Source organism: Planococcus citri, chromosome 5 (assembly GCF_950023065.1).
Source record: "Planococcus citri chromosome 5, ihPlaCitr1.1, whole genome shotgun sequence".
In the NCBI taxonomy this organism is placed as follows: domain Eukaryota; kingdom Metazoa; phylum Arthropoda; class Insecta; order Hemiptera; family Pseudococcidae; genus Planococcus; species Planococcus citri.
In genome coordinates, this window is record NC_088681.1 from 31,345,370 (window position 1) to 31,370,983 (window position 25,614).

At 33.8% G+C, this 25,614-nt stretch overlaps 1 protein-coding gene across 7 annotated transcripts in view; it reads left to right on the top strand.

Annotated features, from left to right (window-relative positions):
* Positions 1 to 25,614, top strand: part of LOC135846646 (liprin-alpha-1-like) — a 132,818-nt gene that overhangs the window by 23,160 nt on the left and 84,044 nt on the right. For 6 of the 7 annotated variants that reach the window (XM_065365862.1, XM_065365858.1, XM_065365859.1 and 3 more), the window contains exons 2-4: positions 16,349 to 16,824; positions 17,372 to 17,473; positions 21,457 to 21,642. In XM_065365862.1, the coding sequence (XP_065221934.1) occupies positions 16,507 to 16,824; positions 17,372 to 17,473; positions 21,457 to 21,642 (606 nt within the window). In that variant the 5' untranslated portion in view covers positions 16,349 to 16,506. The remainder of the gene's footprint in view (positions 1 to 16,348; positions 16,825 to 17,371; positions 17,474 to 21,456; positions 21,643 to 25,614) is intronic. The other variant, XM_065365861.1, reaches the window with a different exon arrangement.

Genomic DNA, 25,614 nt, shown 5'->3' on the forward strand with positions numbered 1-25,614 from the left:
AATTCACACGCAATTCAAGAATCTTTAATTTATGAATTGGGATAAATATTCTAATTTGAGGAGTGAGAGACTTGGAATGAGCCAGGTGAATTTTGGTTACAGTGCTAACAAATTTGTTCTACACTTTTGACCTTTTCAATAGGGTTGAAAAAAATTAACGCGTCGATAAAATAAGTATACCTAAGTTCAAACTTCCCCCCCTCTCCATCCCTCTCGCCCTTTACTGTATAGATTCCAATTGTTTCTAAATTACCCATTTCAATTTTTGATTAGAAAAAAAGCTATTGAATCCGGCGAATTTTCGCTGTTTTTAAAAATTTTGGTGCTTAAAATTACACACTCATCTGATTCGTCGCAAACCTCTCCCCCCCCCCCCTCTATAAATTCATCGAAAATTCTGATTGTGTGCATGATTGTCTGCAGATTAGGCATTTCAATTTTTTTTCTTCAAATTTTTATACTCGTACAAGATTCACAAAAATTAGGTATACTTACCCGAAGTTGTTGAAAAAAATTAAATTACACCATTGTTGCGGAAAAGAATGAAAAAAAAAATCAAAATTATGAACGAGGCTCGCTTAAATCCAATGCCAATGCAATCAACAAAAGCCAACGTTATTTTTACGATATCCGGAGAAGTAAAGTAGTAAGAAATGAAACCCAAACAGCGTTATAATACACTACCTGGTTGTTCGTAAGAGGAGGTTTGTATGAGTGAAAACATCGGTCCAAAAACACCGTTTACGAATTTCCACGCGGGCCAATTGCACTTCCATTAAGGGTGGAAATTTCGCTGACGAAATTACATCCGAGAATATGATATAAGTAAGAACGGGGGAGGGGGAGCGAAACAGGAGGAAAAAAATAGTCTCGAACGAAATAGAAACGTTTTTCTCGCGCGACGATGAAAATTTCAACTATGTTGGTCGTTTTTATTTAGTTGGTTGGCGTGTTTCGAGGTGTGTATTAAAAGGGAAGAATATGCTGTGGAAACTACGTGTTTGCTATGTGCATGCATGTACAGGGTGGTCTGAAAATCTGATAATTCACTCGGTACAGCAAAGTGTTCTTCTTCATTAGACGAATGACTGTCTACTCTTATAACGAGTCCAACGAATGGTTCGTTTTTGTAACTGGTTTCTAATCGGGTCATGAAGCATTTGTCGATAATTCTTGTAAAAATATCGGGTAGACTTTTCAAATTTGGCCTAGGTAGGCTATGCTCACAATCGTTTTTTTGGAAGAGAAATGACCGTCGGAAGTGTAGGTGAGGAGTAGGAGTTTTTTAGTTTGTTAAAATAATCTTTCAAAAAATTAATGAATCGTTTCAATATCAACAGTTGAAAAGTCATGAAAATTGATCCAGACTTTCGCGACATTCTGTACTGTAGAAGGTATATGGGAAACACTAAAAACGTTAAAATTTAAAATATTTTTTCTTTCCTGCCCTGATGTAAACAGAAGAATGCACCTCGAGTATTTGATACGTGCAAAATTAACGCAAAATAGCTTCGACATTGGGGTGCTGAAGAGAGAAATTTGATCGAGAATCGCATAGGTTTTTTAATATTTTATTTAAAACGTTGCTCGGTTTACTTGTTTAAAAGTGACACTATGGAGTAACAGAGAGAGAAAAAAATAGAAAATATGAGGTCCGTGCCATCACCCATCAACACTCCCTTTATGGAATTCCAAGTTGAAATATGCACCAATCGATGGTGCATGTAGTGTGCACTACTCCTCCATCAGAAATCTTGGATGCAGTGTTAGCTGTAAGTATATGGAATTTTTTATAGGACAGTGTGGTACTATTCAATTTTTATAAATTTTGGTCAATTTTGAAAACGTAAATTTTTTTGTCGTGATTTTTTAAAATTCACGCTTAACTGACTTTTATTACTGAAATTGAAACTACTCGTAAAATGGCTCTAGTTTGTATCCTGAACGAATACATAATTGCACTTTCCTGCACTAACGATGCACTATTGATTGGCTCAATATATCAACTTCAAATTCGATACGAGTAGCATAGACCTGAAAATAAACATCAACCTACCGCTGGTAACAAAACGGTAGCAAATTATCCATATTCTTCCGTAGTATTCGCGTACAACTGGGGTATTTTTTATCGTATAATTACGCTCGCCGTTTAGACAATAAGAATTCGTCGTCGTAGTCGTGTAGTGGTTGTAAGGGCAAAACGTGTAGAACTACGAAGCGCGAGTAATTTCGCGATGGGAAATATTGCGGTAGTTTTTCACAAGAAAGAAGGCTTTGCGGGGCAAGGGTAAGGCCGGCGATCGCCGTTATCAGTTGAGTAATCGAAAAGGCTTCGAGGCGTTCGTATGGTAGTATAGCATAATCGTAGATGTAGCCGGCGCACTGTTGTGTAGCATAAAGGAAGGAGAAATGTCGCCTCTGCGAATGATTTACATGGCGTAATGCATTTTCAAATGGAATTTTCGACGTCATTAAGTAGAAAATAAATTCAACTAATATCGCGGTAATAGAAACGCGCGTTAGTTGCGATTCGAGCTTGTGTATTTTTCAGTGCAACGTATTGTACAGTACAGTACACCACGCATATATCTACTCGTACACAGAGAGTCGAGCGAGGAAATGGGTCAACGATATCCTGCACTTATACTCACCATTTTTAAATCAAGATTTTTTCTTTTAAAAAATTCTCGCCTCATGTTGCTATATGCTGTTGTTGTGGCATAGTAAAAAATATTATAGTCTCAGAATGAGGAAGAACGAAAAAAAAAAACCGTAACAGCGATAATAAACCTCGCAATATGCTCGGTAAAATGGACGCCACACTGCAGCATCTCGAAGTCGATGATGAGAACATTCAAGTTGTGAAAACATACCTTTCAAAATTTTCATTGTGGTGAGAAAAAAAAATACTGAGATAATAATACGTATAAGGTGTATGAGTGATGAGTGATCTCATTTGTATGGTCGAATTTGCAGGTTTATTTGGGTCTGTATTGTAAATTATGAGATGGTGTTATTATCATTTTTATTTTTTTCAAGAGAGAGGTACTCTTAAGTCTTATTCATTTGAAGTAACTGAGACATTGCTGTTTTTTTTTTTTTTTTTCTTTCTTAGAAAATTGTATTTGATGATGTTGATGTGACTATTGATTGCTTATTACGTAGTTGGAATTTTTCCCAAACACATATCGCTTTAATTTTTGAAAGGATATTTTTCAAGCATATTCAATGTTTGCCTACATATTTTTTTGTAAATGAATTGCAAAATTTCTCTAGACACAAATAAGAATCTTATGCATATGCACTGTTATATAATTTATATTTTTTTTAAAACAAAATACTCTTTGTTGATTTTTGTACGATCTCGAATTAAAACTCACAAAAAGTACTTCAGGCTATCTTCTGAAGGTACATGTCTAATTTTAGTCTTCCAAGTCAATTTGAGGAGGTTGGATCAGGAACGTGCGTGGAACAAAATTGAAAACTGATTTTAAAAAGTGTAAAAGCCTTTCCTAGATGTTAAAGGATTGAAAAGTCCAACCCTTCTTTCAAAAGTACATATTAGTAGGGTGCAGCTAGGGTACTTCCTGAATAATGTACATGGTGCATGTTAAATTTCAACTTCCTGGGGAATTTGAAGGTATTAGACAGGGTGTCTAACAGGTACTGCAGGTACTGCAAGTACTGTAAAAGTACTGCATTGAAATCCTCGGTACTGCAAGTACTGTAAAGTACTGCCTTTTGCCTGAAAAGTACTGTATTTTTTCTCAAAATCATTGATTTAAAATTTTTTAAAAACCTCAAAATGAATTAATTGGTGAAAATTAAAAAAAAAAAATGTTCATTTTGTACCTCAAAAGATGCAGGGTGTCCACAAGCCTGGAAAACCTGGAAAAGTCAGGGAATTTGGTCGGTCTGGAAAAGTCAGGGAATTTCGTAATTTTCACGCAAAATCCCTGGAATTTTGAAAAAACGACCTATTGCAAATTTCAGATAAGGATCTGTTATGAAAGGAAAACATTATTTTTTAATTCTCGAGCCACAAATTTTCAAAAGCTTTTTCCCTCGCTTCGCTCGGGCTTGTTTTCTTTTCTTTTTAAAGGACCAGATGAACATTTCTAGATACCTAATAAAAATCAAAGTTTTAAAGCCGAAAAATGAACTCACGAAAAAAAACATCGTTTTTATGCAACTCGAAATACAAATTTACAAGAGCTTTCGCCCTCACTTGGGCCTGTTCTGTTTTCTTTTTCAAAATCAACTTCCTTTAAAAAAGCATTATTCAAATTCTAAAATTTTAAAAGCCAAAAAAAACCTACGATCGTTCTCACATAAAAAAAACCTTGTTTTTATGCCTTTCGAAATGCAAATTTTCAGAAGCTTTCGCCCTCGCTTCGCTCGACCTTGTTCTCTTTTTTTTTCAAAAGTAGTTAAATTCCTTCAAAAAAACATCATTCCAATATTAAAATTTGAAAAGTCAAAAAATGAACTCTTCTCACTTAAAAAAAACCTCGTTTTTAAGCATCTAGAAATGAAAATTTTCAAAAGTTCTCGCTTCGCTCGGACCAATTTGTTTCTCAATTTTAAGATGAACAAATTTCACATTTTGATGCCTCCAAAAAACCATAAAAGAAAAGAAACATTTTCAAAAGTTATTATGAATATTGTAATCAATTGGCCAAACTTGATGCATGTTTTATTCATTTATTTATTTATTTTTAATTAAAAAAGTTAATAATCAAAGTTGAGCTGTTTTTTATATCCGAAGAAGTATCCAGTTCGAAGAGAAGCTTATAAAAAAAATACACCCCCCCCCAAAATTTTTTTTTTCTTTAACCAAAGTATGCGGTAAGCATAGAAAATTGAAAAAAATGGTCTAGAAAAATGGAAAAATTGGTCTGGAAAACCTGGAAAAGCCAGGAAAAATCATTTCCAGAAATTGTTTCGATTGAAATACTTATAATTTTATCGACAAATTCCAACTGGTTCAAAAATATAATTTTTTTCTTGGGGGGAGGGGGGGTCGGTATAAGCTGGATAAAAAAAATATAAGGTACTGCAAATGGTACTGTAAAAGTACTGCATTTCTTCGGAGAAATTTTGTTAGACACCCTGTTAGAACAAGTTGTTTCATATTTTTTTTAATGTTTTAAAACACAGCTTTTCCCCTATTCTAAGAACCTAGTTTAGAACTCTGATATTTGGATATGTTGTAGGTTTAATTGATAATTAATTACAATTTATTTATTTTTTTTGCAATTTTCACCCCCTCTCTCCGGCCTTTTTTAAAAATTTGGATGCGTGTGAATTTTTGACTGAAGCCCTGCTATCTGCTGTCAAGCTCCTTCAATCTAACTCCAAACTAAATTGAAATAATCGATGTATGAACAAATTATGCCGAAATAATTCTGATTAGGACTTTCCTAGATTGGTAGGGTGTGGACCTGTGGAGGGGAGAGGTGAGAGGGAATAAAGCCTTGTTATAAACCGTACCTACACGATCGATGAGAATGGGCTTTTGAGACTATAAATCGGATTTCCCCAGTGTCCAGCTGCCAAAATTAATTTTTGAAATTCGTATGTCAAATTTTTGAAAATTTTTCAAGTCGTTACATTGCATACAAAAATTTGAAATAATTTGTTTTCGGAGTAAAAACTATTACTGCAGTCTTATTTAATTTTCTAATTCTTGATACATATCCTCTAAATTCGTTTTTTTCACACTTTGGATCTATTTTAAAATTTGATTACCCTCAACTGGGAATGTTTTTTTTCAGGAAGGCACCTTGATGACTGAGCTTTGCAGTTTGAAAATTTTATTTGGAGAGTTTCCAAAGTTTTTTTCATCTTTGTATGTTTCATTTGTATGCCACGAGGCGATGAGGAAGAGAAGTTCCCTTGTTGAATGATCATTACTGTGGATCACGAAAAAAAAAAAGTCGGAGGATTTTAACCAAATTCATTAGAAATCTGCGTTTTGAGTTGAAAATTACTCAGAAAAAATTGAAAATTTTAGTTCCAAAGGTGCCTCTGGAAAAGAGAAAAAGACTCTCAAGAGGGGTTGTTTAACCTGTTTCGAGAAAAATGGCCCAGTTCCAAAAAATGGTACTTATTTGTGATATTGCCTCAATCTAGTTCATTTCCATCAATCCAAGACCACTTTTAGGGTTCTACTGAGCGGTTAAAAAGTTGCAAGTCACTTATTTTTGGGTATAGATTAGTATTTAAAATTTTTTTTTCTCAATTGTTGAAGAAAATTTTTGAAAAATTATTGGCTGAAATTAATCTAAAAATTAGTTCCAACTGACATTTTGTTATTTTACCCCTCCCCCTTCTCCTTTTCCTCTTGAATACCTGAAAAAAGTTGACTGTGGCGTGTGCTTATTAATAAATTGTCAAATTTTTTAGTCATCCTACTATTTTTTGAAAAATTGAAGATTAAATTAATTTCGGATAGAAACTCTTAAGAAACGCAAATTAAGACGCCTCGAACCGTTTTCTGAACCACACACAATATATCCCAGTTGAAACGAATCTAAAATTTAACTAACGTCGTAAAGAACATACTGTAATTTCATTTCAAGGTCACCGATGTAATTGACCTCAAACCTCATTTTTCTTTTATAGCTGCGAGTAGATATGTCCATTTTTATAAAATTATTACATCAATTTTTCAATTTGATGAGAAAATTGGCCCAAAATTAGGGTAATTATTAAAAAATATCGTCTCGTGAATTCAGCTCAGACTCGGTCGTGTTTTTTTTTCTCTCAAGTCGCCAGCGCTTAAAATTAATTTTTCGAACATTTACCATAATGAGCGAAACAACGGTAAACGCTAATAGGGTACTCGGGATTCGCGATGAAGTGATAAGAAGACCAAATTGAAGTTTATGTTTGGTCATTAGGTTTTTTATTTGTAGCTTTGGAAAAAAATATAAGTGAAAAAAGAGTAAATTGGTGTGTTTAAAATGAAATAACGTCTCAATAATAAATCACTGAAAAGGAAAAAAAATTGAAAAATTGATGTAAAAGGAGAGGAAATCGAATTGAGATCCAATTATCGAAATATATCTATAGATACATATACATATTTCTTTCAGATAGGTAGATAATGATCGTAATTTTATAAATATCTGCGAATCGATATAGAATGATATACTTAGGTTCAAAAAAATCGTACCAAATGTGTAACGTCGAAGTATAGGTACTCGGTATATTTGGCAAACGTAATGAACGATATGGGTTGTAAATCGATGTATTCTCGCCATAATTCACCTTAACCGATAAATAATTTCTAGAAAGTGCCGGTTTTATACGCGGCAAAGTCATTTAGGAAAATTCGCATATATAACGGAGCCGCATAAATAACGTGGTCGTACGCAGACTTGCTAAGATTTTATCCTAATTAAATGCATTCGTTTCGCGAGCATAACGAAAATTATACCGTATCGAAATGTCTGGTATATAGTACTTCAAACCCAGAGTATCGCCAGAGAAGCACACAAAGTGTGACAGAGAGAGACTAGGTAATTGGTAAATTTTATACGTAGGCACGAGTAATAATAATAATTATAATAACCCAAATGGTTAAATAGAATCAAGCCGGTTGTCGCGCAAATTTTACTATACGAGATTCGGCCAACAACGTGAAAATGCGAATAGATGAGGGATGGCAGCGAAGAAAAAATTACACGCGCCAAATCAAATTATAAATAACGATTAACGAGTATATATACAAGGCTAATTTGCAAGAGACGCCCTTTTATAATTTTCAAACCATTTCCGTCCACTATACTCCTCGTATTACTCGAGTATGGTACTGCACTAGGAGCTTTGCCCCTTTTTCACGACCCCTAATTAGAAAGCTAATGAATGTTTATACCGGGCAGCCCCTGTGCATATAAAAGCCTACAGGGCGAACCATTGCCACGCGCGAATATGGCTAGATGTATTTCACATTAATATACGCTTCTGAAGAAGATACCTACTCGTCGTATACTTGATAAAATGAGCGGAAAAAAATACCTACAAAAGCGGATTCCGCCGACGAATGAAAAATTAAGTTATATAGTATTTCTTGTGAAAAAGTTTTTAATTAGTTTGGCGGCGAGTCTGCGTGTACAAGTTGAAAAAGGGCGAAGTAATAGTTAATGATTTGTAAGTTGGTTCGTGATATATGTTTATATCGTTTATGAGAGCCAGCTTATTATTAAACTAGGTCGAAAAGTTATTTGCGGTGTGAATTCGTAATATTATATGGGTAAAGTTGTTAAAGATGCGAAAAAACCATGCAGTCACGAGATGAGCAAGTCATGTTCGATTCGCAGAATATATATGTGCAAGCGTCGACAAAAGTACACTTCTCTGTTGATACTACGAGTATAGGTATGAACTATGAAGCGAAAGTTGCATCCAGAACAGATTTCTTGGGGCGTTTCGCAAATTTCGTATCCTTCTGATGTACGCATAAGTCATTTAATTACGCGAACCAGACCTCGAATACGACCATGTCTAGAGTTAGAAATTATGTGTACGAGGGAATTTCTATACTCAAACTTTATCCAACGACTTGATTATACGTGTACTTTGTACTGATATACAGGGTGTTCCATCAAATGTCTACCATAGCGAGAAATTTTACGTACATCATTTGTTGGAAGGAAAAATGTTCTGGGGCTCTCCAGAGAGGGGTGGTGGGGGAGGCAAATTTGAAAAATGAGTCGGTATTTCCACCACATTTTCAATTTTTTTCAAATTTGGGACTGGAATTGAACCCCGCCTCTCCATCTTTCATGTTTCAGAGGGAAAAGTCTTCAGAATTAACAGGGTGTCCAACGGTCATGAAAGTCATGGAAAAGTCAGAATTTTGATATTTGATCATAAAAAGTCATGAAAAGTCATGAAAAAGTCATGCACTTTGCTCGAAACATATGTACTTGAAATTTTTTTAAAAAGACCATAAAATGAAAAAAAAAATGAAAAACTTGTTCAAAAAAATCAGAAAAATGAGAAAACTGAAGTAAGTACCTAATTTTTGATCCTGTCGATAAAAATGGCAACCCTGTTCGATTTCTTCGCAGTTTCAAGTTATTTAATTTTTTTGTGGGGGGGGGGGGATTTCCACACGGTAAAAATGTGAAAAATAGGTCATGAAAAAGTGATGATTTTTTGCCTGAGAGTTTTGTTAGACACCCTGATTAATCAGTAGATGGGAATTTTTCCGTGCAATGTGGCCGCCCAAAATGAACTAATGAATGAAGGTTTGCTATCCATGAGAAGTGAATGGACTGTCTTATTTTGAATGTTTAAAATCTTCATTGCCTCTTCAGTTTTGAGAGTTCATCTCTTTTTTCAAAATGCTTATTTCATTATTCGATTTTTGACGAATTTTTGAAAATCCAGTATAGCTCGTTTTCCATCAAACTATGGAAATTTGGTCAATTTGAGCTAGAACACTGAAATATTAGTAAGTTATACTCTATAGTTTACGTCTGAAATCTATCGAAGATGTTTTAAAGCCGTTCTGGAGCCTCCAGAAAATTTTTGGATGTTCCAGTTTTGGAAAAATTGTCATAAAACAAGGTGTACAAGTCTAACGATCATGAATGTCATGAAGGTGGGTAAAAAGTCATGAATTTCAGTAGGTGGTCCTGGTCATGAAAGTCATGAAAAAGTCATGAATTTTCCTCGAAGCAAACTTGAAAATTTTTTAAAAAGCCCATAAAATGAAAAGAAATCAAAAGTTCAGAAAAACGAAAAAACTAAAAATGTTAAAAATACGTAGGTCATGAAAAAGGTCATGACTCATGATTTTTCGTCTGGCAGTTTTTTTAGACACCCTGTGAAAAAAGCCAAAATGAAATTCGGCTCGTATGCACTCGAATATCTACTATTTTCATGGTCCTTTAAATCGGTTTAGCCAAAAATTTTCAAAATTCGTGTCTACAAGTTCAAAATTTTCTCCATTAGAAAAATAAAGTGTATCCAAATTTGTCATTTTCAAAAGCATTCTTATTTTTCACCTCCAGAATCAATTATTAGCGGTCTTTTTGAGCTTTTCTGGAACCTCCGGAGGACTTTATAATTTTTCAGTAATCAAAAAGAACATCGAAATATGGATGTAAACCAACCATCGGTGCCAAATTTTACAAAAAATTGCTCAAAACTGAAGTGTGACAGATTGGACATATTTTTATGTGAAATTGAGTCCAGAGAATTGAAATTCGTATTTTTTCCTGTATGTACCTACTTGTTTTATACGTATAAAGTCCCTTGTCTATGAGATATCACGATGTACCATGAGTATTAACTAATTTTCAAGTATTATTTGCCATACGATGGGAAATTCAAGTCGAGATTATTCGCGTTGAATTGACAGTACTCAGCGATATTGCTAAAGTAACTCGATCGAGTATGGAATACACGTAGTTGAAGGGTATTGGCTTCTTTACTCGATATATTTTTTTCTCCTCAAATAAAGCCAAGAGTACGACGACAAATAAAAAAAGTAAACGTTTTTCGTGTTGAATATAGGAAATGAATCAATTCACCGAATGCTTTTTGCAAGATGCATTTCGCAAAATAAATTTTTCTGTGACTAATTCGTTCGAAAAAGTTTTTGGTTTTTTACTTACTCGCGCGCTTGATTTTAATTCCGTATTCGTCGTCGTGTCTCGTTGCTTGAAAGCAAAGGATGCTGAATTGAAATGGCTGAAAATTCGTGTATTTTGCAGATACGAGTTGACTCGAGTGTATCTTGATGAAAGAGTCCCAAGAATTGGCAAGATGTTTGTTTAGACTTTTGAGACGAGATCGAAGACGAATTTTTTATGAGGGGAAGGGGAGGAGGTGGTTCAAACTTTGATTAACGAGGATTTCCAAATTTTTACTTTTCCAACACCATTTATAAGTACCTTTACTTTTGGACGTTTTAATCAGCAAATCATTCATACCCAAACCGAACCTTATAATTTAAATCCAGATCCTATCTTTGTTTAGATTTTGTTTCATCGAGCACCATTTGGGTTCATTCATTTATACAAAACTCGCCCAATTCTGCTAAAAATATCCCAACAAACAATGCAACAGAAGCTATTATTTTCGATAATAAAACACGACGAGGCGAAGCGACAAATTGTACACAAAACACAATCGTTTACATTCGTTTAATTACACTCGTATTATTTCCAAGTATGAATACAAGGCGTGTTCTCTCCTTTTAGTAAGTTCGTTTCCATTTTAGGACAAACGTTGAAAAAAAATACCGATTAAATTGCACTCCGATAATTACTCAATTAATTTCCATTAATCTACCATAATGAGTTTTTTTTCAACTCTAAACAATTTTAAACTCGAGGGATTACCGCGAGAGTTAAAGTCGCTCCGAATCGAGCAATTCATCCTCGCGAATAACTTTTAAACCAAAATCAACTTGGGTGATAATCCTATAGTTTTGACAATCGACCTCCTTTTTTTTTAGCTTCTGGAGCGGAAAGTTCCATTGTGAAAGGTTTCGAATTGGTTGGTCAAAATAATACTTTGATAAGTCACGAATACGTATCACAAACACGTGAAAACTTGCTCTCTGTGTTTGGCTGAAATATGCATACGCTCCTCTCTATACTTTAAGCTTGTCGCCGCGAGGTAAAATAGTTGGAAATTTTCTTCGTATATAAGCGCGCGTGATTCGTGGAGAGAATTTTTTTTCTAAGCTACCTAACCTATTTCAGCCTCTGGTATTATAAATCACCTGAAGGGGTCGCCAATTTCACCAGCATAAGTCTCACAGCGGCGCGCTCGAGTAAAAAGTTCCAGTCGGAGTCTAATTTTAAATTCAACCTTACTCCAGTGCTATTCATTACGATAATTTAAACGAAACACTATACCATACGTATACCTTTACCTACTTCTTGTGCAGTCTAATACGTACTAGCACAACTTCGCGTATAGTTTACGAAAAATTATCAAACTACCGAGTAAATGTTTCGCTAAACGAGTTACCTATCTGCTGGGTTTTTTTACACCCTCGCGTTCTCGCGTCCTCGTCAAATATTTCTCTCGGTCGTAATACCCACAAAATAAGATTAAAAAAATTTACCTACTCCTTTAAAAAACTAAAAAGGTTTACGTTAATTAAATTCATTAATCAGTTGCTTTGGCTCGCACCTTCTTTTCTCTCCCCGTCGCCTTTAATTCGATGCTTTTTAAAACGACTTTTTTCATTAAGTACGCCAGATGAAGTAAAACAAAGAATGAAAATGAAAATTATTCAACGAATTGCATACGCTGCGCCGTCGAGTACATAAATAAAACCCAGTCCATGGCGAGCCTTTATTAGGAATTTGAAAAATTTTTCCGATATTTTTTCTTTGAAAAGAGAAATTACGTATTAGGCGCGGGATGAAAATATTCTAACTGGAAGTTCGAAGGAAAAGACAGTGGTTTGAAGAATTTCTTCGCAGATTGTTACATGTTCTTTTAAATTTTAATAAGTTTAATGTGAATATTTTAATAATTTTGCATTTTTTTAAAATAATGACGTAAATGAAGAACTGATTTCTTTTTTTTATAAAAATCTCAGTCAAATGCCTATTTCAAATGAAGTTTTAAAAAAATTATGCTCAATTTAATTTATTAAAATAATTTTAATTATTATTCTAATGTAATGAATAATGAATAATTAATTCGGATTTTTCTAAAATATGCACTTAAGCTTTCAAGTAATTTTCAAAGTTGATGTTTGATATTTTTCTATTTTAATTTTTTGAAATTAACGTATCATGTCTTGTCCAAATAGTGGAGGGAAATAATGTTAAAGCTCCTTGTCAAATGATGATGCAATTGCATTCTTTATTAAAATTACGATTTTTCAGATTTCAAAAATTTACTCATACATAGTTTTAAAATCGAACCTCAGTGGTGCTGACAAAAGAACCACTGGAACTGACCCAATCTGATTTTCAACTGAATTGACCTAACAATAAATCGAAAGAATATGTCCCAAACTGCCTTTTACTCACAAAAAATTCTAACAAGGGAGGTGCCCCAGGTGACATTCACCGATTTCAACGATTCTTGCATCATTGAATAGAGGACATCGAACATAGCCTAACCCCAAATTTTCAGCTGCTGAAGTTGATATTTCAGCCTTCCAGGGCGATTTTTCGATTTTCACATTGCAATTCTGAAAAAATCGAAAAATCGCCCTGGAATGCTGAAATATCAACTTCAGCAGCTGAAAATTTCACCGTGGGCTAGTCTTATCATATGTATTGAAATGCCCAAATAATATGGATGGTTTCGGTATGCGACCTCCACCGACTATTTTTGGCCAATTTTTCAAAATTGTCATGTGAAAGTCAAAAAATCGTCCTGGAAGGCTGAAATATCAACTTCAGCTGCTGAAAATTTCGTGGTAGACTATGTTCGATGTCCTCTATCCAATGGTACAAAAATCATTGAAATCGGTGCATGTCACCTGGGGCACCTCCCTTGTAAGAGCAGAAGTTCATTTCTGAATTTTTGACGAAAATTTTTAAAAAATTCAAAAAAAGTTGATAATGTTATGAAAACTTGATTTTTTTTTTTAACGAAAAACAAACGAGTGTAAGTAAATAGTTCTTTATTTTTTGTTCTTCCAGTGTACAATTTGAAATTCCTGGAAAAAACTGAGAAGTCTCTGGAGACTTTGGAAGAACCAAAAATTGTTGTTTTCGAGTTAAAGGGTTCAAAATTGACTAACTATTCTTATTCTCAGTCATTCGCCTTTTTCGAGAAAAAATATCAAAAATGGTAGAAAACTCGACGTGATAGTTTTTTTGAATTTTTCAAAATTCCAGAAATGACTTTAAAACACTTGAAATTTTGGTTTCAGGGGATCAAAGATATGGTGTTTTGATATAACTTGCTTTCTTCAAAATCAGAGTATAAAGTTCAGTTTTTTTTTCACTGTTCATAAAAAAACAATGAAAATTCAAGTGAATGGTCGTCTAATTAGTCTCCCTAAAAGGCAATTTGACTCGCTGAATACGAATCTGAAAACGATGGATCGAATTTTTGAGCATAAGTATTAAACAAGTCAAGTCTATTCTCTTTTTTAACCAGTAACCCCCCCCCCCCCCCGTTCAAAAAATATTTGTGTAAAAATGGGTATTTTTTTCGTTGAAAAATAACATTCAAGTCCTAAACACGATTTGGAGCTAAAAAATTTTCAAAATATATTTTCACTTTTTGGGACTTTGAGTTTTGAGGCAGCGTAACACTATTCTTGAAGGACTTAAAAATTACCTCATCTTAGCACATTTTACTACAGTTTAATATTTTTGGACCTCGATTTTAAAACAAAAAGAACTTGCGTGATATCCTCCATTTTTTTTTTCGTTTTCAGCAGTAGAAATTATGGGTACCTAAATACCAGGAAAAAAAACATCCACTGGGAAGTTATCCACTCCTTCTTCTCTCCTCTCCCGTAGTAAAGAAATAAAATTATATGCGTCATTGAACTCTTTGGCTCCTTCGATAGTAACAAAGCATACTTCACTGGTGGGAAACTTTTACAATTTTATTTTTCTTCAAGCTCATAGGTATATTGAGCTCAAGTTTGAAAATTTTTTTGTTTTTTGTGATGATTTTTTTTTATCTTAAAAAAACGATTTTCAGAAAAACCGAGAAGAAACAAAATTGTAGAGCATAAAATTCTCCATTTGTGAAAAATTTTTTTGTGATATTTTGAGTAAAATTTAGAATAGGATGGTTCTTGTTTCCTCTCTGTTCTAAGAGGTTTACTCCAATGTGAGACTCAGAGTCAGTCTTATTGAGGTTCATTTCTAAAATTTTGTTTTTTACTGTGCTTGAATCTTCTCCATAAAAATTATCTTCTCGAGAAATGTCTGTTACCACAATTTTTTTTTCTGAAAAAAAAGAAGGAAATTTCAAAATAGGAAAATGAAAAGATTGCCTGTAAAAAATGATTTTGTAATTTACCTACAGGCTTGAAAAGTTACAAAGAGTAAATACTCGTAATAACGCTTTGGGAAGAGGAAAAATGTTTGAAAGCCAATTTTTTCCCAACAATTTCAACCATTTAGAAAAAATACGACTTTTTCTACTTTCCTTATGAAGAAAAAAAGAGTAACCAACTAATTTTTTACCTTGGGTAAATTTAAGAATTTCAAATTAGGAATCATCGTATAAAAATTTGAGTAGGGTTCCACCTTCTTTTGAAAATAACATTTTTTGACATTTTTATTTCATAAGAAAGAAAAAAACACAAAACGTCAAAGAGAAAGATGGACGATTTGAACGGGGAAAAAAATCACCATATTAATCGAACAAATTGAGAAAAAGCTTGTAAAAAGTTGACGACTTGAAAAAAATTTCTCGTTAAAACTTTCGGTAAAATTTTTTCACTTTCGTACGTGCCGAGACGAAGTTCTCGAAGGTGGAATAAAATGCATGTTCGCTATCTCCATCCAGCAGAGAAGTACACACCTACACGTATATATAAACAGGAAGGAAAAAATTTGAATATAAAAGCGACAGATTTCAGTTGTGAGTAAAACGTCGCGTCGTTTAGAAATTTCCCATTTAACGAACTAGGTCGAGTCAGGAGAGAGTTGCAGTTTAAAATTAAATTTACTCCGAGAGGTTTTTCTTTTTCTTATTAGCTGCGAATGTGCTGGAGTTGGTATTATTTGCTTAGTTCTCAATCTCGACCTGTGAAAATAAAAAATCTTCACCTATTGAAATTGAAATTCGTACTTGTTAAAGAAAAACGATCAACTATGAAAGGAGCAAAATAGAAGAAAATAAGCTCTCTTTGTGTATTACGTGCGAAGTGAACTGGGCCATTTGGTGGGATGATTTAATTTTTGGATATGTATACTCGACTGCAAAATAGAATATACTCTTAGTGGTGTTATTTTGGCCTTGTAGTAATATTGCCAAGACCATTCTTTTTTTCTTACCTTAAGGTATTTTATTTTATTTCAAAGTGTTTAACACGTTATCAAGTTACGACTACGACGACCATGTTTTTCCGGCTCGATGAGTACACCCCAAGTAGTGCGAGGTGGTATTTTTCGGCGGCCAATTTATTTATGTTTTTGGCAAAAAAATTCGTCGTTCGCTTTTCACTTTTATTACTTCATTTAAAATTTTTTATTACTCGCCAGTTTATGTACCTGCTGGCAAGGTGTTTCATTTCAAGCGTGTTAGTAACCTTAGCTCGGTAGGTTTAAATTTTATTTGTCATCGCATCGTGAATCCGACGGCCTGGCTTGGGAAGTTATAGCGTGTGCACGCTTTTGTTTTTACGAGCGTGTTAATTATAAGGAATTTTTTTTTCTAGTTTTAAACATACCTGAAATGGCTAAGATTCTTCTTATTATAACTACGAACTGGTTACAAATTAAATGAGCGACGTTACGTGAATTATTTATATCGTCGAGTCGTCGCAGTGTCTCTATATGTGAATTACACGAGTGATATTTTTATACCCTATGCAAAATGAATGTGATACCAGAAAGCGAAGAATTATTGAACGATAGTAACGGTAATTATTATACCGTGAAAAATCACCTAAATTCGTCCAAGTCGTGTCCAGTGACACCTAAAAAGGATTACGACGGCGATTTGAACGATAATAATGGTAATAAAGTGAACGTGTACGCGTTGTTGCAATCTTTCTGTCATACGTCAATTAATGAAAATTTTTTCAAAAATTTCTCCTCTTGGAGACCACATCGATGTACCAATAATAATAACAACAATATCAACGGGATCAAGAATAATTGCGCATGTTTTTTACACCTGCTGTTATTACAGGTAATTTTTCAGTGTTTATTTGTGTAATACCGAAAATTTCAGTAAACAAAATGCAGATTTTAAATATTTTTTATGCTTTTAATTGTGGGATGAATTTAAAAGAGAACTTGGAAACGTGTACAAAAATGCCCTAAATTAAAGTTCAATACTATACGATCAAGTTCGTAATTTCACCAATCACCCATCATATTAATAAGCTCGTACCAGTTGATAATTTTCTCCGACGCCATATCCCGCTATTTTTATTATTTTACCACCACGCACACCGTAGGTAATTGTAAAAATGTCGCTTTTGCCCCGGTAACCCTTCCATACACTATACCATACACGTATATAAGAAATGGTGAAAAGAATTCGTGGGGTGTAACAAAAATAGAAATAGTCGTCGATTAAGGATTGATTTATTTTACGTACAACTTTCTCCATTTGAGCGACGAATACACGGTAAAGGGTATTGTCCCTTTTATAAAAGGGAAATATGTTTATTGACTGATGCGTCGACGACGAAGAGCAGTAATTTAAAAGCGTATTGTTTTCCATTTTGCAGGAATTTGCCTCGTTGACCAAAGAACTGAATCAAGCCAGAGACTTATTGTTAGAACGTGACGAAGAAATTGCAGAACTGAAAGCTGAAAGGAATAATACAAGGGTGAGTAATACGACGATGGTTCTTTGATTTCATACATTTCTCCTCGTTCACACGTAAATTACTTGTTGAATAGTGGTACGTTTTCGAGAAATTGGTGTTTTGGAAGCGTGTCGATGTAGGTGTGAGAGAAAATTCACGCTCGGCTCGTAGCCCTTTTCCTTTTTGATATTATATGAGCATGAAATTAGAACGAAATTTTGGCTCGTTATGTTTTTATTATTACGTACTTAGGTACTTCTTGTCCTTATAGTACATATGTGGGTTATTCAACTTTTAGAGATTTTTTTTACAAAAGTTACGAGCGTTTCGAATGGCCCAAGTTATGTTAGGAAGAGAGAATTTTTTATTCATGATGAAGGTCGTAAAGGTAACTAAGTAATTAGCGAAAAATATTAATTTATTCGTTTTTTAGAGAAGAGGTGGAAAGAGAGTTATTTTGTCATTTTGCGACGAGAATATGTTACATACCTGCATGGTTCATGTGAAATCTGTATAAGTTGAAGGTTCTGATCGAATATTTTTCAAGCAATGGGTAATTTTTTTTCGCATTTTGCTGTGATTATGAAAAATGTTCATTTTTGAGTTGCATACCCAGTATAGTCTGTAGAAAAATTTACACTGATAAAAGAATTCTTTTGAAGGAATATTCGCTGAAAATTTTTCAAAAAAAACGTGTTTTTCTTTTTCAAAAGAACGTAAGAATTCTGGTATTTTGTTTACGGAAAACGGAAATTTCAAATTGCTGGCTGAGCAAATTAAAAATTTTCAACGCTTCCATGGCCTTTTAACGAAGTTTCTCAAGAGTTGCGTTTCATCATTCATTGGAATTTTCGGTTAAAAAATTTTCGCTGTTCCTTTGATTGCCAACTACGACAAACAACTCTTTATCAGGAAAAATATTATTCGTTTCCTTTGAAGCAAAAATCTAATTACAGTAACAAATTTTGGGTGTTGGAAAATCATCAAACTTTTTTAAAATGATGCGAAGAGGGGCATGGAATAAAAATAATTCATTAAAATGAATTAAAAAATGTAATTAATAAGAATTCTGAAACTTATTGACCATTATGAAAAAATGAACACATTTCTTTCCCAGATAAAATAACTTTCGAGAGTTTTTTGTCTAGTTGATCTTCAAGTAATTCATTTTTTTGATTTTTTGTCAAAACTGATAAAACAAACCTTGTTTTTTTCTGAAGTTGCACAAGATCTCTTATTTCTCTGACTAACTAATTGTAAATGAATCCTATACTTTTTTTGCTAAAATTAAGGTCAAAATTTTTCATTTTGTTAGGATTACGAAGAATCCTGCTTTTTTGGGTAACATTGCTTAAAATTTTTACTTTTTTGACCACACTGCAAATAAAAGGTCCTTTTTTGCCAAAATTAGGGTATAAAATATGTACTTTTTTTCCAAGATTGTAAAAAATGCTACCTTTTTTCTAAATCTTGAAAACTGCCATAAAATGTTATACTTTGAACTATTTTGCTGAAATTGCAGAAAATTTTACTTTTTGATGAACTTTTGTTCAAAACCCACTTTTTTAACTAACTTGCAAAAAAACCTGCTTTTTGGCAAAATTACGTTATATTTTTCCAAATTTTAAAAAGTTATGTTTTTTTGCTAAACTTGCAAAAAATCTTGATTTCCTCACAATGCAAGGGATCTTTGATTTTTTACCAAAATATCACAAGAAGGTTTTGCTTTTTCGCCAAACTCGCAAAAAATATACTTAATTTAAAACGTTTGAAAAAATCCTGATTTTTAGACAAAATTGAAAAAACCCAAAAATCTTATTTTTTGACAAAATTACAGAGAAGTTCTTTATTTGCCAAATTATTCAAAATGTGCTGCTTCTTGCTACAAATCTTACTGTTTTGACAAATTTGCTAAAAAGCTAACTTTGTGAAACTAAATTCCAAAAAAATGCACATTTTTTGATAAACTTGCAGAATATACTTACTAGTTTTTGACAAGCTGTCAAATCGCAAAAGATCCTACTTTTTGACTAACTTGCAAAAAAATCCTGCTTTTTACCAAAATTGCAGAAAAAACATATCATTGCCAAAATTGTGAAAAAACTGTGTTTTTTTTTGCTGAACTTGCCAAAATTCTAATTTTTGAGAAATAACTTGCTAAAAATTCTGCTAGTTTGACAAAATTTCAAAAAAGTAGGTAGGTGCTGTTTTTTGACAAAATTGTAAAAATTCTATTGCTTTGCTAAAATTGCAAAAAATTCTGCATATTTTTTTGCTGATAGTGAGTCTTATTATGAAATGTTCTGCTGTTTGATAAACTTGCAAAGAATCCTGCATTTCCCGTTGGAAGTATTTTAGATTTGAATTTTTTCAATTTTTTTTTTCATGTCAACTTGGATATATTTTTTGGTTACTTCTTCTATACTTTTTGGTTTCAGTAGATATGAATTTAATGAAGATTTGAAACCTTTTCTGAAGTATTCAAAAATCAGAAGTTGAGCTTTTCACGAAAACCCCAAGTTTTTATGTACATGATGAAAAAGCTCTTAAAGATCTGTTATTCGTATTTAAAAATCTGAAAAAATACAGCGATTGTATTTTTAATTTTTTCGATGATGTTTGAATTCAACTTGTTTTTGGGATAAATGGCTTCCAACGATCCCCGGAGAGCGGAGACCTTTGCAGTGATCCTCCGCCTCCCTCGCCAATTTAATATGTAATCAAAAAATTCAGTTTTCGAACTTTACAAAAAAAATAATAATATACAAAACAAACCAATTATCACTTCGTTGAGTGTACGAGTAGCTACCTGTTTTCCTTCGCTGTTTCATTTTCTCGCTAAGACCGCAGCATGCAGATGAGAGAAATGCCACAATTTTAATTTTCATGTAAATTTTTCCCATCAACTAGACGATTAAGTAGCATGATTACTTACCTAGCTTCTTTCGCGAGAGCAAATATAAGTAGATACCTGGTAGGTAGGTAGGTAGGTAGGCAGCTAGGCACCTATTCTCGCGTTTTATGTAAAATTACAAACCGGCGAAAAAAAGCCACTTCGCTCTAACAATGCGGACACGTCGACTAATATGTGATTGAACGAGTGTGGTAAAAAATGTGGCATTATAATTTGAATTTACGTATATATAAAAGAATTGACAGCAGCGTCGTTTACGTGATTGTTTTGTGAAATTAAATATTAAATCGGTTCCATTAGCCTTGTTTACGCGGATTGGAAAATTTCAATATTCGATTTGGCGCGTATACTATAAAAATGACTCGTCAATGCGTTAGCTGGTACCTTAGTTGTAGTGTTTTTTCGATTAAAAAGTCAATTGTTATGGGATAGACGGCGGAATTACTCGTATTTAATTTAAATGGAGGTGTGAAAAAATTTCACTCGAATTCTTATCGAAGTAAAGGGGGATGAAAAGTTGACTCGAATTTGAAACGATCGTATGAATACAAATTGTTTGATTAATCGAAACAATGGCAGGTATATCTTGGTGTAATGGAGTACGCGAGAACATAAATAGAATTAAGAAACAGGGGTTAGGTTTTTAGGTAGGTAGTTTTTTTTTCTCGCTAAGCCTTTGAGTGCGTCTTCTTTCAGACGTGTAGAATGTAGAAAAACGTATGTACGTATATAGAAAGTTGTATTAGTTAGTTTAAAATTCTTGAGGTTAATTTTCAACGGCTGCAATAGAAACAAGCTGGAGACTCGATGTATAAAGTGGAAAAACAAAGGAACAAATTACGGCAAAGAGTAAAGTTTAACTCGATTTGGTATAGTTTTAATTACCTTAAACCCCTCTAGTATCGTTGAAAGTCGTTTCGTATATGTGTGTTTTTTTCCCCTTTCTCGGTTTTTCATTTACTTACCTATGTATTTACTCTATGGAGCTTTTTCTTGGTAACGAACGACGAACGAATGAACATTGTACGACTGTACGTATATGTTAAATCGACTAATAAGCGTATATTTTATTCTTGTTTGTTTTATGCAGCTTTTACTCGAGCATTTAGAAAGTTTGGTAGCTAGACACGAACGTTCCTTAAGATTAACGGTGGTTAAGCGACATCAACAACAAACCAATCAACAGCAACCTCAACAATCGGGCGTTAGCAGCGAAGTTGAGGTCTTGAAAGCTCTAAAAAGCTTATTCGAGCATCATAAAGCGTTGGACGAAAAAGTAAGCTCGTATTTTTTTTTTTTTAATCGTATGCTTTGCTTATGCATAATATGTAAGATTGGGCGAAGGCTCAGGCGCGGCGCGGCGGCGGCCGTGTGTTATCTATATACGCGTGCCAGAGGCGTTAATAGAATCACGACCGGGCTCAGCTTGTCGGTGGTGGCCGGCGAACCGCCAAAGTCGCGCATCCCTCTGTACTGTGTACCCTGCCTCAGCCGAAATATGCGAGTTGAATTTTTAACGATGACCACGCCATGTAGATAGAACCGCCGCCGCCGCCTTCTCTTACTATATTGTACTATAGGTATACGAAAAATATATGATAAAAATCACGAACTATATTCGTGCGAAGAATTATGCATAAAGTGGAATTCATATATACTTACGTATGTTGTATATATACTCGTCGTGTATACAGGGTGTTCCATAAATGGATGGAGACCTCATTCTTGACCCTGTAATAAGTAGGTCCTAGATACTCATCCTCATAAGGAAATTGTCGAAAGTAACTAAGTATGCATTATCGATTGATACGGCATGAAAATAAATTTTTTTGGATACGTGTCTGGAAACATTACTTACTAGTTACTAGTTTTCAAAATATTTGAAGATATATGAATTTTCTATAATTTAGGCAAAAACTTGGTTCTATTTTTCGAGATTACAAAAACTATTTCTTTTGTGAATGAATTACCTACCTGCTTTTGAAATTAAAAAAAATCGGTGGTAGCAATGTAAGTAATTTTTTCTAAAATATCGTAAAAAAATCACCAAAAGTATCAAAAAGGCACGGTTTTTTTATCAAAATTTGAAAAAGCGTCATTTTTGTTAAATTCAAAAATTCCCAATTCAAGACCCGATCCGCATCACTCTGCTTAACACGTTGACTTTTGAATACTTGGGTAAAATCCTACTAAGGTTTTAATAATATCTGACTTTTGAAAACTTAAAAAAAATTTCGGTAAAATTTTGACACAAACTTGCCACAAAATTTATTAGACAGACGACCTTGAGAGGTTAGACAGACGGGTCAGTGACCTTAAGAGAGTAGACAGACAGACAACATACAACCTTTAGAAGCTGGGCAGGAAGGTCAATGACCTTAAGATGACACACTTGAGACGCCTGACAGATAGATCGATAATGACCTTGAGAGGCCAAAGAGGCAGACAGAAGACCTGGGAATTCCATATTGATGGCCATGATGGGTCAACGACCTTAAGAGACCAGACAGGCAGACAGACAATCTTGGAAGGTTGGACAGATAGGTCAATCACCTTGACAGTCCAGACACACGTGTCAAAGATAAAATTTTGGTTAGAAGATTCGTGTTCGTACAGCCAAATCTGACAGGAGCCCGGGCTTGTTCAAGATCCAGCTAAAGGACAAGTCAATTTGACCAAAAACATATCCATGATTTAAAACTCTCCTTAAAAAAGAAACTTTACACCCATTTTTTTTTAAATTGCTAAATATAAGTACTTTGTTTTGACGCAAGTGCAAGTCTCTTCTTTCCAAAAAAAAAAGTCCAATTTTCTGACACAAAGGCAAAAATTATTTTTTCAGCTAAAATGGCTAAGAAATTCTCAGTTCTGGTAAAAATTGTCTAAGAAGTCCTGATCATTCTCAAAACAGACCTGTTTTTTCCGAAATTGTCTGATAAAGGCCTCTTTTTCTGCTAAATTTGAGAAAAAGTTCCAGTTTTTTGCAAAAATGGTCAAAAAATCCCGTTTTCAGCCTAAAAATACTAGAAAAACACTTGTTTCCGTTTATGTCAAAAACAGTCCTGTTTATCACCAAAATTTCCGAAAAAGTCTCATTTGTTGCCAAAATTGCCAAAAGGGATTAATTTTTGCCAAAATTATCAATTCATGTGAAAATTCTGTTTTCTCAAAAAGTGCTAAATAAAGGTCCTGTTTTTCGCTAAAATTTCCCAAAAAAATCTGTTGCTTTACTAAAATTGTCGAAAAGTCTATTTCAATTTTTGGGGAAAAATTTGATAGATTTTGCAGGGAAAAAATGAAGATAAGCAAAATTTTGTAGATAGTAATTCATTTTGTTCCAAAATTCGTTACTTTTTCTGTATTTTTAGGAAAAGTTTAAAAGTTCACCCTACATAATTTTTTTTCTCGAATTTTTAAAGTAAAAAGCCAATTTTTGGGAAACATTAATGATCCTGCGAAAAAAGCTGAGAGCATCAAAATTACGAAGCTTGAAATTTTCTACAATGCAAAATGCTCCTCGTTTTTTTGAGGTATTTTGTACAAAAATTGGAACATTCGACTTTAATTTGTCATTGTGAATTTTTTCGGTTCTTTCGTCATAATAAACCAAATTTTTACGAAAACTCAAGATTCTTCAAAAAAAATAAAAAAATAAAAAGAAACAAAATAGCAGAGCATGACATTTCCCTCCTGCGGAGAATGATTAGGTACTGATTAGTTTTTTGTATAAAACTTAGTTTTTGAAATATTTTAAGCCACCCTAGCTGTCTTTGCAGCGAGGCTGTCTAAAAAAGTGCTTGAAAAAGTATTCTCTGGTGGTATTTTTTCCATTTTATATTTCTACCAAGACCATCATCAGCAACATTTTTTTCGGTTCATGAGCCCAAATGAAGAATATTATTGAGGTTAATTGGGTGGGGTAGAGCTAGTTAAATTTTCATTTCGTGGTTTTATGATCTGAGCTCGATTTCTGTGTTTCCTCGTCCAATTCCAAACCCGAATGTGAAGAGCTTGAATTTTTTTCAAACATAATACTGGGAGAGGGGTGAAAAATTGAGCTATTGAAAATGAAAGCTTGTTCACTCCAGAAATTCAGTTTACTAATTCTACAGGGTGTTCCAGAATAACCTTTCACATTTGTTTTTTTTATTACTCTGAGAGAAAAATGTTTACAAAAATTCTTTTACAACCAAAATGAAGTAGAAATATGCCGTTTTTAGACCGTATATTTGAGTTTTCATTAAAAATGAAGTTTTAAAAATTTTTCCATCGAGATATTTTCCTTCATTTTTGACACATTCAACCAAACATTTTTTCAAATTATTGAACACTTCTCTTCCAATCAGTTGCGACTCATGAACCTAGAAGCTGTTTCAGAGTCCTAGATTTATCTCGATACACTTTTGACTTGGAATAACTCCATAAAAAAAAATCGCAGGCTGAAAAGTCAGGGGATCAAGGTGGCCATTAAATTTCTGGTTCAACACGTCGACCATAACAAAATTATTTGATGACCGAAGTGCTCACGCGCTAAACATATGTGTACATCCCTGGTAGTTCCAACATGTTGGAAGGAAGTAAGTAACTCTATTACATCGCGTCTGTCTTTTAGTTTGGAACAAGAAACTCGTTTAACATTTTGCCTTACCCCTCACCGTTACTGTTTCGTTAAACACACATGGTCCCACTATACCGAATTTAGCCACGCCCAACCAAACAGTCAACTTGGCGGAGGTTTAGATGTTTCTCAAGTATTATCAACTGATTCTTTGTACACTAGAAGCGCACATTCCAATTATTCACTTCACCATTTAGATAAAAATGAGCTTCGTTACTGATGAGTAAGGAGTAAAGAGTTACAGGAACCTTTATTTTTAAAAAAGGCCTTCACAGTAAAAGCACACTGTACAGCCATCTACTTCTCCAGGGCAAAAAATAACTATTGAAACATAATTCGGCATGCTTTGGCTACCTAGAACCGCCTTTACCATTCCCCTAGCTCCACTTGAACACAGATCAGTGGTTACCAAAATGTGAAAGGTTATTCTGGAACACCCTGTATCTGAATATACCACATTTTTTAATGAAGAAAAATTTTTTCTTTCGTTTTACTCGGGTGATTTTGCGATTCTTACTGAAACACGTTTTTCAAAAAGATCCGATCTTATCAAGACCCTTTCGTACTTGATCTTGAGAACTGCATAAGTCACCTGCTCATCGGGTTAAAGACGTGTTATCGCTTACGAAG